The following is a 14,137-nucleotide window of genomic DNA, read 5'->3' as shown; positions in this document are numbered from 1 at the left end:
GTTTAGGAAAAGAGTAACAGAAAATACTCTAGAGGGAGATAAGTTAGCCAGGAAGAAGCTGAAGAAAGGGCTTACAGCTATAAGGGCACAGGAGAAAACCTTGATAGGAGCAAGAAAAACTCCAAGCCTTTTTATGCGTGTGTGCAGAACAAGAGAATGACCGGAGAATGGTGTAGGGCCGATCAAGAATTGTAAAGGGAATTTGTGCACAGAGCCTAATGAGATAGAGGTCCTTAACGAATATTTTTCTTCGGTATTCATATCTGAAAGGGATCTAGTTGTCGCAGAGGACATTGTGAAACAGGCTGGAAGGCTAGAGGAGGTTGATGTTAGTAAAGATGATGTGCTAGGAATTTTGAGGAAGTTGAAGATAGATAAATCCCCTGGGCCTGATGGGATTTATACAAGGATTCAGTGGGAAGCGAGGGAAGAGATCACAATGCCTATGGCGATGATCTTTTCATCCTCACTGTCCATGGGTATAGTGCCGGAAGATTGGAGAGAGGCAAACGTCATTCCCTTGTTCAAAAAAGGGAATAGGGATAACCCTGGAAATTACAGACCAGGTAGTCTTACGTCAGTGGTGGGCAAATTATTGGATAGGGCTCTGAGAGATAGGATTTATGATCACTTGGATAGGCAAAGTTTGATTTGTGATAGGCAGCATGGATTTGAGAGGTAGATCATGCTTCACAAACCTTATTGAATTCTTTTGAAGAGGTGACCAAACATATGGATGAAGGTGCAGCAATGGATGTGGTATACATGGATTTAAGTAAGGTGTTTGATAGGCCCATACAGAAGGCAAGGAGGCATGGGAATTGGCTGACCCGCAAAAGACAAAGGGTGGTGGTGGATGGAAAATATTCAACATGGTGCTTAGTTACGAGTGGTGTACCACAAGGATCAGTTCTGGGTCCTCCTCTGTTTGTGATTTTTGTAAATGATTTGGATGTAGGAGTGGAAGGGTGGATTAGCAAGTTCGCGGACGATATGAAGGTGGGTCACAGTGCGGAGGGCTGTTCTAGGTTACAAAGGGAATTGATAGGACGCAGAACTGGGTTGAGAAGTGGCAGATGGAGTTTAACCCTGAAAAGTGTGAGGTGATTCATTTTGGTAGGACAAACTTGGAAAGCAGCATACAGGATTAATGTAAAGATTCTTGGCAGTGTGGAGGAGCAGAGGGATCTTGGAGTTCATGTCCACAGTTTCCTGAAAGCTGCCACCCAGGTTAATAAAGTTGTTAAGAAGGCTTATGGTGTATTAACTTTGTTTAATAGAGGGATTGAGTTGGAGAGCCATGAAGTTATGCTCCAGTTATACAAAAGCCTGGTTCAGCCACATCTGGAGTATTGGTTCTGGTTGCCTCATTACAGTAAAGATGTGGAAATGTTGGAAAAGGTGCAGAGGAGATTTACCAGGATGTTGCCTGGAATGGATGGAATGTCTTATGAGGAAAGGCTGAGAGAGCTAGGGCTTTTCTGTTTAGAATGACAAAGGATGAAAGGTGACTTGGTAGAGGTGTACAAAATGACCAGAGGTATAGATAGAGTGGGCAGTCAGAAACTTTTTCCTTGGGTGGAGGTAGTTATTATAAGGGGCATAGTTTTAAAGTGAGTGTTGGTAGATACAGGGGAGATGTCAGAGGTAGGTTCTTTTACTCGGAGTGGTAGGGGCGTGGAATGCATTGCTGGAGAGGGTAGTGAAGTCAGCCTCATTAGGGGCATTTAAGCAGCTATTAGATAGACATATGGATGATAGTATAAGGTTCCGGTGGAATTTAGATAGACCTTAGGTTTAGGCTGAAAGCTTGGCACAACATTGTGGGCCGAATGGCCGGGTATTGTGCTGTACTGTTCTGTGTTCTATGTTCTACACATGACTGCAGGTCCATCGCAATGTGGCTGGCTCTTAGCTGAGGATTAGAGATGAGTAGTAGATCCTGTCCCAGTTGCAATGCCCACATACTGTGAATAGAAAGTTCTCCAATTTAGTTTATTAACCACCTCTATGGAAGATATTAGAATATCCAAAAATGCCATGTTCACTGAGACTCCTTATGTAAGCGAGAGGTAGCTTTCTCAAGTTATTTCCAGCAGGTTTGTTAAACATGATTTCCCTTTACTAAATTTGGCTGTGCCCAATCTATAATTTTCAAAGTATCTGGTTGTGCAAACTTTAGATTAGATTATGGCAGTTTCCTTCTGACCGATGTGGGGCTAACAAGTATGTAGTTTTCTATTTTCTCTCTTCTCAAGTTATGAAGTTACATTTGTGAATTGAGAGATTGCGTTAATTATTCTCAAAGTTATCACGAAGAATGTTTAACTGACTTTGGCTTCAATAAACTGTTTGGGACATTTAGGATGAAAAATATCGACCATAGATTTTGAGTTCTTTGATTTTTGGAAGGTAACTAAAATTGCAAGCTTTTTGTATTTTCAGGCGATATGAGGAGGATGTCTACTGGAGGAGAATGGAAGAAGAACACCATTATTGGGATGACCGTCGCAGAATGGCTGATGGGTATCCACCAGGCCTTCTTGGTGTCCGACCTGGAATGATGCAACCCCATGGACCATTAGTATGTTGTTTTTTGTGAGGTTTAAGACAATTTGGTAAATGCGTCTAAGCAGAAATATTGACGCTGAGCATGAAAATGAGTTGAATTGAAAGGACTTACTTTCATTACTCAAGTTATACGGGATGTTAGTAAGGCCACTTTTGGAGTGTTGTGTCCAGTTCTGGTCGTGCTATTATAATTATTACACTCCTTACGTAAGCGAGAGGTAGCTTTCTCAAGTTGGTTCCAGCAGGTTTGTTAAACATGATTTCCCTTTACTAAATTTGGCTGTGCCCAATCTATAATTTTCAAAGTATCTGGTTCTGCAAACTTTAGATTATGGCAGTTTCCTTCTGACTGATGTGGGGCTAACAAGTATCGTACTATTAAAAGAATATTATTAAGCTGGAGAGGGTTCAAAAGAGATTAACCAAGACATAGCTAAGGGTCTAGGCCCGAAACGTCAGCTTTTGTGCTCCTGAGATGCTGCTGGGCCTGCTGTGTTCATCCAGCCTCACAGTTCATTATCTTGGATTCTCCAGCATCTGCAGTTCCCATTATCACTTAGACAGCTGAGAATGGAGGGTTTGAGTTGTAAGGAGAGGCTGGATAGGCTGGGACTTCTTTCACTGGAGCACTGGTGACTTTGTAGAGGTTTATAAAATTGAGGGGTATGTGTAAGGTGAATGGAAGTTGTCTCCACCCTTGGGTGGAGGCTTTCAAGACTAGGAGGCATATTTCTAAGTTGAGAGGAGAAGGAGTTTGGATGTGAGGGGCAACTTTTTTTCTGCAGTGGCTAATTTTTGGAATGCATGTCCAGAGGATGTGGTGGGTATAGATACAGTTGGTGTTTTAAAGACATTTTGATAAGTACATGAATAAGAAATGCTTGGTGGGATATGAGCCAAGCACAGGCAGGTGGGACTAGTTTGGTTTGGGATTATGGTCAGTGTGGACTAGTTGATCAAAGGATCTCTTTCCGTGCTGTATGACTCTGACTGATTGCTTAACCTGTGTTATTTGGTTCTGGTTTTGACCATTTTAACCAAATTGAAACATACCATTCCTACTTTTAGATGCAAGTTTTAAAATTCCACATGTATTTTTCCTTTGAACTGATGGAAGATCAACTATTTTATTAAATAGTTCAAAAACAAAAATGTTTTGTAAGTGTACCTTTTTATGATTTAGATGCTTGAGAGAAAAAATTTAAAGCCTTTTGTTGATCACTAGTTGATGAAATCTGGCTGCAGTTAAGTTTTTCTTCCATGTTCTAGTTGAATAAGTGTAATAGGTTTGATTTCAAGTATCATCAGAAATGCATTATTTTGGCACTAAATTTCAATATCTGTTTAGCCTCCCAGGCGCCCAGACTCTTCAGATGATCGTTATGTAATGACAAAACATGCTGCTATATATCCAACCGAGGAGGAGCTTCAAGCCGTCCAGAAGATAGTTTCCAACACTGAACGTGCTCTTAAACTTGTATCTGACTGCATCACAGAACAAGATAAACCCAAAAACAAAGAGGATGAGAAGAAAGATGCAATCAAGGATAGGTATGGCACTTTTGAGTTTTGAAGTCAGTTTATAATTTTGCACAGAACAGACCTTAAACATTGCTCAAACAAGATGTAAAACTCATTAGGAATGAAATGTTTAAAGAAAAAGTGACTTCAGAAAGAAAAACAAATTGTGAGAAGAGAATGTTGATTGCTTGACATACGGATGGCATTGACCTATTGCAGGTATTATGAATCATCCTGACTACAATTTAAAAGCTTCAACTTGTATCTTCACTTGGCAATGCTCAATTTCTTTGGATTGTGAGAAATTTTGATATGTCAAATTATCGTTACATATCTAGACTACTTCTGCATCGAATAGCCATTTGTGAGGATGCATTATTTTCCAAATATAATGTACAAACAACAGTAGTGTAACAGATTTATTTTGAATTCTTATTCTAAGACCAAGAACTTTCATTTTTAATACATCCGAATGCAATCCTTCATTGTTACAAGTTAAAAGATAGTCATAGTGATGTACAGCATGGAAATAGACCCTTTGGTCCAAGTCATCCATGCTGACCAATATCCTAACTTAATCTAGTCCCATTTATCAGCCTTTGGCCCATATTCCTTTTAAGCCCAACCTGTGCATACACCTATCCAGATGCCTTTTAAATGTTGTAATTGGAACTGCCTCCCCCACTGCTTCTGGCAGCTGATGCCATACATGCACAACCCTCTGTGTGAAAAGGTTGCCCCTCAGGTCCCTATTAAATCTTTCCCCTCTCACCTTAAACCTGTGCCCTCTAGTTTTGGACTCCCGCACCCCAGGGAAAAACCCCATCAATTCACCCTATCCATGCCTCTCATGATTTTTATAAACTTCTATAATGTCACCCCTCTGCCTCTGATGCTCTAGGGAAAATAGCTGCAGTCTATTCAGCCTCTCCCTACAGCTCAAATGCCCCAACCATGGCAACGTCCTTGTAAAGTTTTTCTGAACCATTTCAAGTTTCAGAATACCTTTCCTATAGCAGAGAGACCACAACTGAATGCAGTATTCTATAAGACCATAAGACATAGGTGTAGAAGTAAGGCCATTCGGCCCAGTGCGTCCACTCCGCCGTTTTAAGTAATGGCTGATGAGCATTTCAACTCCACTTCCCTGCACTCTCCCCGTAGCCCTTGATTCCTTGTGAGATCAAGAATTTGTCGATCTCTCCCTTGAAGGCATCCAATGTCCCGACCTCCACTGCACTCCGTGGCAATGAATTCCACAAACCCACCACTCTCTGGCGGAAGAAATGTTGTCTCATTTCCGTTTTAACTTTACCCCCTCTAATTCTAAGGCTGTGCCCACGGGTCCTCGTCTCCCCACCTAATGGAAACAACTTCCCAGCGTCCACCTTTTCTAAGTCATACATTATCTTGTAAGTTTGTAATGGATCTCCCGTCAACCTTCTAAATTCTAATAAGTACATTCCCAGGATCCTTAGCCGTTCATCATACATTAAACCTACCATTCCGGGGATCACCTGTGTGAATCTCCGCTGGACGCGCTCCAGGGCCAGTATGTCCTTCCTGAGGTGTGGGGCCCAAAATTGGATGCGGTATTCTAAATGGGGCCTAACTAGAACCTTATAAAGCCTCAGAAGCACATCGCTGCTTTTATATTCCAACCCTCTTGAGATAAACGACAACATTACATTCGCTTTCTTAATCACGCACTCTACCTGCAAGTAACCTTAAGAGAATCCTGGACCAACACTCCCAGATCCCTTTGTACTTCCGCTTTACGAATTTTCTCACCATTTAGAAAATAGTCCATGCCTTTATTCATTTTTCCAAAGTGCAAGACCTCACATTTGCTCACATTGAATTTCATCAGCCATTTCCTGGACCACTCTCCTAAACTGTCTAAATCTTTCTGCAGCTTCCCCACCTCCTCAGTACTACCTGCCTGTCCACCTAACTTCATATCATCGGCAAACTTCGCCAGAATGTCCTCCGTCCCTTCATCCAGATCATTAATATAGAAGGTGAACAGCTGTGGCCCAACACTGAACCCTGCAGGACACCACTCATCACAAGTTGCCATTCCGAAAAAGAGCCTTTTATCCCAACTGTCTGCCTTCTGTCAGACAGCCAATCCTCAATCCAAGCCAGTAGCTCACCTTGAACACCATGGGCCCTCACCTTGCTCAGCAGCCTCCCGTGAAGCACTGTATCAAAGGCCTTTTGGAAGTCTAGATAGATAACATCTACTGGGTTTCCCTGGTCTAACATACTTGTTACCTTTTCAAAGAATTCTAACAGGTTTGTCAGGCATGACTTCCCTTTACTAAATCCATGCTGACTTGTTTTAATCTGACCATGCACTTCCAGGAATTTAGAAATCTCATCATTTGAGAATGGATTCTAGAATTTTACCAACAACTGAGGTTAGGCTAATCTGCCTATAATTTTCCATCTTTTGCCTTGATCCTTTCTTAAACAAGGGGGTCCCAACAGCAACTTTCCAATCATCTGGGACTTGCCCAGACTCCAGTGACTTTTGAAAGATCACAACCAAAGCCTCTTCTATTTCCTCAGCCACCTCCCTCACATCTCTAGGATGTAGCCCATCGGGGCCAGGAGATTTATCAATTTTTAGACCTTTTAGCTTTTCTAGCACTTTCTCTTTTGTAATGCCTACCATACTCAACTCTGCCCCCGACTCTCCCTAATTGTTGGCATACTACTCATGTCTTCCACAAAATATTTATTAAGTTCTTCAGCTATTTCCTTATCTCCCATCACTAGCCTTCCAGCATCATTTGGAGCAGCCTAATGTCTACTTTTGCCCCTCGTTTGTTTCTTATGTATTGAAAGAAGCTTTTACTATCAATTTCTAATATTACTAGCTAGCCTACCTTCATATTTGAACTTCATATTCTAAAAGTGGACTAATCAATGCCCTGTACAGCTGCAACATGACCCCCTGTATCCTCTACTCAAGGCACTAACCAATAAAGGCAAGCTTACCAAATGCCACCCTTCACTATCCTAGCTACCTGTGACTCCACTTCCAGTGGAGTATGAACTTGCATTCCAAGGTCTCTTTGCTCAGCCGCACTCTCCAGGATCTTATCATTTAAGTGTATAAATCCTGCCCTGATTTGCCTTTCAAAAATGCAGCACTTTACATTTATCTAAATTAAGGTCCATCTGCCACTTTGGCGATCTGAGAACTTGTGTTTTGGGTGTACCTATGCATCACAGTGGCTCAGGAATGTGGTTCATGCCTCACGTCCTATGAACGATTGAAAAATATTGAGGGAAAATTTTAATATATCCAGGGTGAAAGATGACAATCCCTCTTATTGATTTATTTTCTGATTCCAAATTTTTTTAGAATTTGCTTTCACAAATTGCAATTGCCTGCCTTTTCTGTAGTCATTTAACTCTGTACTGATCACATTACAAATGCTGTACATTGTTGTTGCACACAGTGGACTTGAAAATGAATGTTTAGAACTGAGATCTAGATTTAAAATAGTGCTATTTTTGCTATTAAAAGTGCAAAATGTTCTCAAGACACTTGCCATGAAGCTATGTTGCAATGATATTGACATATAATTGCCTTCTTCAGTGGTTTAGCAAGCCATTCCACTTAAAGACAATTGCGGATCCCATACCTTGAAGAAAATAGGACCAAACGTTTCTGGCCCCATTAGGAAAAAAATCTACATCCTAAGACTGTAAGACACAGCTGAATTAGCTATTCAGCCCATTGAGCCTGCTCTGCAGTTCATTTAGCTGATGGCTGATCTGATTATCCTCAACTCCATTTTCTTGCCTTTTCACGATAACCCTCCGTTCCTTTATTGATCAAAAATCTGTCTATCTCAACCTTGAATATACTTATTGGCCCAGCTTCCACAGTCATCTGCAGGAAAGAATTCCACAGATTCACCTCCCTCAGAAGAAATTCTTCCCAGCTGTCTTTAAAAGTGTGATCTCTTAAACTGAGACGATGCCCTCTGGTCTTGGTCTCTCCCACAAGGGGATGTGACCTTCCTACATTTAACCTGTCAAGCTCCCTAAGAATCTCCAAATGCTTCAATTAGATTGCCTCTCAATCTTCTGTTTTTTAACAAGTACAGGCCCATTCTAATCCACCTCTCCTCACAAAGACAGGCCATCACCTGATGACCCTTATTTGGACAGCTTCCAACACCAGTGTATCTTTTCTTAGATAAAGGGCCCAAAACAGTTCACAGTATTCCAGCTGTAGTCTGTCCAGTGCCTTGTATAACTTTAGCAAAACCTTTTATACTCTATTCTATTTGGAAATAAATGCCAACATTGCATTTACTTTCCCTATTACCTACTGACCTTGGATGCTAGCGTTCTCTGATTTGTGGATGAGAACTCGCAAACCTTTCTGTTCTGTAGCTTAATGCGGACTCGCATCATTTTAAATAATATTCAGCCTTTCTATCTTTCCTGCCAAAGTGCATAGCCTCTCTTCTCTCATTATATTCCATCTGCCAAGGTTTTTCCCACATGAATAACCTGTCTGCATCCCCCTGCAGATTGTCATCCTCACCACTTGCTTTCCAACCTCTTGTGTCATCCAAAAACTTGGCTGTGGTACATTCGCTTGCCTCATCTGAGTCATTAATATATACTGCAAATAATTATGGCCTGTGTTTCTCAGGTTTTGCTGGAGATTAATTGCTATAAAGAAATTTTTGAGTGGAGATGATACGCAAAGGGTAAAAATTATCCAACTTGGGGGAAAAGTAGCATTTGACATTTAGTCTTGAAATCAACTAATGCTTTGCTATGTTACTAATAACTACAGTAGGTACAGAAACTTGATTGCATTTTTTATCTCTCCTACCCAAACTTGCTACAGAAGAGATGATAGCCAGAGAGCTTTGAAAGGTGTAATGCGAGTTGGTGTGCTTGCCAAAGGGTTGCTGTTACGTGGGGACAAAAATGTGAACCTTGTTCTGCTCTGCGCAGAGAAGCCAACTGGAACACTGCTAAATCGCATTGCAGAGAACTTGCCGAAGCAGCTTGCGGTATGGTACTTTTGCTTAAGGCAAAACTCACTGCTTTTAAAGTTATGCTGAAGACATTTTTTGTTCCTAAATATTGAATCACTTGGTTCGGTAGATTAGCAGATAACTTGTTTTGCTGTTATGTTTGGCTTACAGGCAGGTGTTCTGAGAATAGGACAATTTGGTTGAATTTCAATGTTGACATGCTGATACTTTGTTGAAATGGGATCTAGAAAAGTGTCTAATTTTTTTCAGCCAAAGATGCAAAGTCCCACTGGAACAAAAACTTAGTACTTGTGTTTGTGTCCTTTTTTATCGAAAGAGGTGATGGGAATAACTATAGATGGTGGGAATGTCAAACTAAAAATTAAGAATTTCCAAATTTCAGCGTCCGTAACAAGGAAAAGCATTAATTTTATTTCTGTTTACAGATCGTGATTGTTCCATTTTCTGTTTTGACGTTGGTAATGCCGGACTTTATGGTGGTCTGCTTTTACTAGTTAAATTTTAAAAATTTAATTGCAGGTAACCACACCTGAGAAATATGAAGTGAAGTGCTGCATACCTGACTCAGCCATACTACTTAACTCGTATACAGAACCAAAAATGCAAGTCACCATCACACTTACATCCCCGATCATTAGAGAGGAGAACATGAGGGATGGAGGTTGGAAGTCTAAGATTCTTTACTTGTCTGCTTCTCTGTTCTGTTTTTTCCTGCTATTTTCAGATGCCAATGGGCCCTAGGAGTTACTCTATGACACTTTTCAGTATATAAGAGACTTGAAAGAAAGTGGAATTCAAAGCATGTTATTGTGTGCAATTTGTGAAGTTGACTGTGCTCATAAAGGAAAGTGTTGTAGAATTCACTATTCTGAGGTCCCTTGGTATTCAACACACGGCTCCCCTGAGTGCAAGCTGAACCCTGTATTCTTAAGAATATTTTTCTGACGTAACTTCAAGTGTGCTGGTGTTCATACTGTTAAACTGTTTTTCACATAATTCATGGGAATCCTTACAACAGAACAGGGCTCTTAAATTCAGATTTCTTGTCTGGAAACTTTTTTATTAGATGTAGCAACAGATGCCTTTATATCCTAAAATATTAAAGATTGCAATATGAAATAACTGGTAAAATGGCCTGTGGAATGCTAATTAACTCTTTTTATTTATCTGCTGAAGCATCTTATTTCGGTTGCTGACATAAAACTGTAAAGCTGATTTTAATTTTGTCTCCTGAAAACAAGCTAAAGCTTTAACAGTAATGGGTACATTTTTCCAGAACTATGTATTTAATTTGGAACAAAAGATAAATCCCAGGCACCAAAGTAATCAAATGTCTTTTATGAATAAAAGTATTTTTAAACTACATAATGAACAAACTTTTTGTCACTTCTGACCTGAGGAACAGCACAATATTCGTGCATTTCATTGAATTTTAGAGCCCTGATAATGTAAAATGCCAGATTTTATTTTAGGCTTTCAGAAAATCCTTGGGGGAGTTACTAAACTACGACTAACGAAGGCTTTGCGAGAGGAATCTCTGATGGATGAGGGACGGGTATAAGGAAAAAATTCCCTTAATTGTTAGACCGCCGCCAGTTTGAGTCTGCGTGTTTTGCTGGTGTTGACTCTGCAATAACTTATTTGTGACCTTTGTTGGGATGTAGATTTCCAGCAAGATGGTTGTTTTTATCTATTCATAGCTCATGGATTCAGTCCAAAGCCTTCTAGCATCAACAGCAAGAATCGAATCCTCTCAGGGGCTGCTGCCACGTCATCGGAAGGATTTTTGACCAAGGTTTTTGTAAGAGCTTAGCCACACCTGCCACACAGTTGTTGGATGGACTGGGGCCACTCCAGCCTTGCTTATATCTAAAATGTATCTAGAGATCGAACAATGCCACTTAGTGTTGGTATCAGATATTTTACTTTCTTTAATATTAAGTAAATTGCTTTCATAATCCCCTTTTTATACAAAATTACATTTAATTGAAGCTCTAATGTAAGAATTCAATTTCTATAATTGTGTAGTTTCCAAACTAAACTCATCCAAATTGCTTTGGTTTGTTTTATAAGGAAATGTCTGGTATGTTATGCCGGCATTACATATACTGCCAGATATGTGGTATCGGTCTATCTCTTAAGTGTTCTTGCAGAATTCCATTTCCTTTCCTGCTTTCTTTGACTTAGTTTGATGCTGCTGAAATATAGGTGATAATTATTTCTGTAAAACTTTAGCAGGGCCACAAAAATTCATTTTTTTTTTAAAGCAGTCCAATAACCATTAATCACATACCAGCTAGCAACAACATTTATAGACAAATCATAGCTGAATAGCATATTGAAATTGCTGAAATAAAATCACTGCCCTTTCATTTGTACCAAGGATCAAAGTCATTTCCGGTTACAATAATGCTACCATAATTTCCCTCTCTGGGCTTTAAGAATCCTTGATTACGGATGTAGATTTCAGTATATTTATTAACAATTGTTCAAATTTCCTAAATGGTGATTTTCAGCCAGTTATTTTAAATAATAAGGTATAGAGGACAATTTAATAAGCAATCATACTATTGTCCATCTCTAAAACTTTGGAGTTTACCTTTTTAGTAATTCAGGTGAAGTGAATTTAAATGGCTAAACTGTGTCACCTAAATGTTTACTGTGGAAGTTACCTAAATGGATAACAGATTCTGCTGGTGACTTTATGACTCTCCGAAGTATGCTATCTAAACTAAAATGCTTAATTTTCAAATCAATCAGCAAAAAAACTTGGTAAATCTTAAGAGTTAAAGCCTTTGTTTTGGATCTGAGGTCTTAAATCATTACAGATAATTAGTTTGGAAACTAAGTTATGCTGGCTTGGTAGATATTCTTTTTCAATGCCAGTGTATTAAAATTCAGGGTTTAATATCAGGATGCCTGTGCGTTGTAGCCAGTAATGGCAGTCCATACCTTTAGCTCAGCTGCTGTACTTGTAGATGTAGTTGAAAACTTTATCACTTTTATCCTTCATTTTGATCTAAATATAAGATATTTTAGGGAACCTTTTAAATCAAAGCATACTAGTGAGACTGATTGTAATTGTTTTCCCATTTTGGAATATGTAAAAGATGTACCTTCTATATCATGAGAAAGCTAGCTAGAAGTATAAAACTAGATGTTAAGAGTTTCTGCAAGTATATAAAAAGAGAGTGATCCAAATCAGCATTGGTCCTTTTAAAAGGTGAGACAGGAGTTTAAATGAGAAGCAAGGGAATGGTGCAAGTGTTGAGTAGGCATTTTACTTCAGCCCTTGTAGAAAGCATAAAAAGTGGGAAGGAGGAACTTGAAAGCAATCCCTATGGGAAATGTCCTTGAAAATTATTGGGACTAAACACTGACAATTCCCTTGGACCTGATGGACTGCGTATAGGGGTCTTAGAAGAAGTGGTTGCAGAGGGATGCATTGGTTGTAATCTTACAAAATTCTCTAGATTCTGGAACAGTCCCAGCCAATTGGAAAAGCGCAAATGTAATACCTTGATAAAGGAGGGGAACAGAAAGCATGGACTTCTTGGATGGTTAGCTGATGTCTGTCATAGTGAAAATGCTCGAATCCATTATTAATGAGGTAGCTGCAGGACACTTAGAAAATAGTGGTATAATGAGGCAGAGGTTGGCCTTGTGAATAGGAAATTGTGTTTGACAGATTTGTTAGATTTCTGTAAGTGTGCAACAAGGAAGATGGATAGAAGACGAGTGGCTCTGGTATGTTTGAGTTCCAAAATGCATTCAGTAAGGCTAACGGGAAGCACTAAATTGGGACAAGAATGATCCCCTTCAGTTTACTTAACTAACTAAAGATTGCCGTGTGGATCCTGGATGTTTACAATTTACATTATTGACCTGGTTTAAGACACTGTTTATTTCATAGCTAAATGTGCTCAACACAAAAATAATAAGAAAGCAAGTTGTGAAGACATTGGGTGGATGTGAAGGCAAATTAAGTGATTAAGCAAAAAGTTGGCAGATGGAGTACAGTAGGAGAAAATGTGAGCTTTTTCACTTTGCAGGAAGAATAGAAATATAGATTATTATTCATATAGAGATTGCTGAAATCTGTAGTAGTGGAGTTTGGTGTTCCCATACATGAATTACAGAAAGCTGGTTGCCAAGTGTAATAAACTATAGGTTTCCCTGTTTTTCAGGGCAAAAGGACTGTAAGCATAGAGAGGTCTTGCTGTAGCTGTTAGAGCTTTAATGAAGCTTCTGCAGAAATAATGTGGCCATTTAGTCTCCTCGCTTCAGAAGCAACGTAATTCTGTTTAGAAGCTGTCAAAAATATTCTTTTGCTTCCTCTGAGGAAAGGGCCCCCTTATGAGAAGGGGATTGAGCAGGCTACGTTCATCGAACTGTAGAAGAAAGAGAATGTTATTGAAACATAAGAATCTGAGAGTATTTTAGAATTACAGGATTTAGGATAGGATTTACAGGATTAAGGATAGGATTCTTGGCAGCGTGGAGGAACAGAGGGATCTTGGTGTGCAGATACATAGATCCCTTAAAATGGCCACCCAAGTGGACAGGGTTGTTAAGAAAGCATATGGTGTTTTGGCTTTCATTAACAGGGGGATTGAGTTTAAGAGTCGTGAGATCTTGTTGCAGCTCTATAAAACTTTGGTTAGACCGCACTTGGAATACTGCGTCCAGTTCTGGGCGCCCTATTATAGGAAAGATGTGGATGCTTTGGAGAGGGTTCAGAGGAGGTTTACCAGGATGCTGCCTGGACTGGAGGGCTTATCTTATGAAGAGAGGTTGACTGAGCTCGGTCTCTTTTCATTGGAGAAAAGGAGGAGGAGAGGGGACCTAATTGAGGTATACAAGATAATGAGAGGTATAGATAGAGTCGATAGTCAGAGACTATTTCCCAGGGCAGAAATGGCTAGCACGAGGGGTCATAGTTTTAAGCTGGTTGGTGGAAAGTATAGAGGGGATGTCAGAGGCAGGTTCTTTACGCAGAGAGTTGT

At 39.8% G+C, this 14,137-nt stretch overlaps 1 protein-coding gene across 6 annotated transcripts in view; it reads left to right on the top strand.

Annotated features, from left to right (window-relative positions):
• Positions 1-14,137, top strand: part of zfr (zinc finger RNA binding protein) — a 93,365-nt gene that overhangs the window by 56,196 nt on the left and 23,032 nt on the right. For 5 of the 6 annotated variants that reach the window (XM_059649085.1, XM_059649083.1, XM_048528043.2 and 2 more), the window contains 4 exons: positions 2,446-2,584; positions 3,920-4,122; positions 8,978-9,146; positions 9,651-9,792. In XM_059649085.1, coding sequence (XP_059505068.1) covers positions 2,446-2,584; positions 3,920-4,122; positions 8,978-9,146; positions 9,651-9,792 — 653 coding nt within the window. The remainder of the gene's footprint in view (positions 1-2,445; positions 2,585-3,919; positions 4,123-8,977; positions 9,147-9,650; positions 9,793-14,137) is intronic. The other variant, XM_048528050.2, reaches the window with a different exon arrangement.

The sequence above is a fragment of the Stegostoma tigrinum genome, chromosome 1 (genome assembly GCF_030684315.1).
Source record: "Stegostoma tigrinum isolate sSteTig4 chromosome 1, sSteTig4.hap1, whole genome shotgun sequence".
Taxonomy (NCBI): Eukaryota; Metazoa; Chordata; class Chondrichthyes; order Orectolobiformes; family Stegostomatidae; genus Stegostoma; species Stegostoma tigrinum.
The sequence above is the reverse complement of the archived record's forward strand: the minus strand, read 5'-3'. Positions and strand labels throughout refer to the sequence as shown.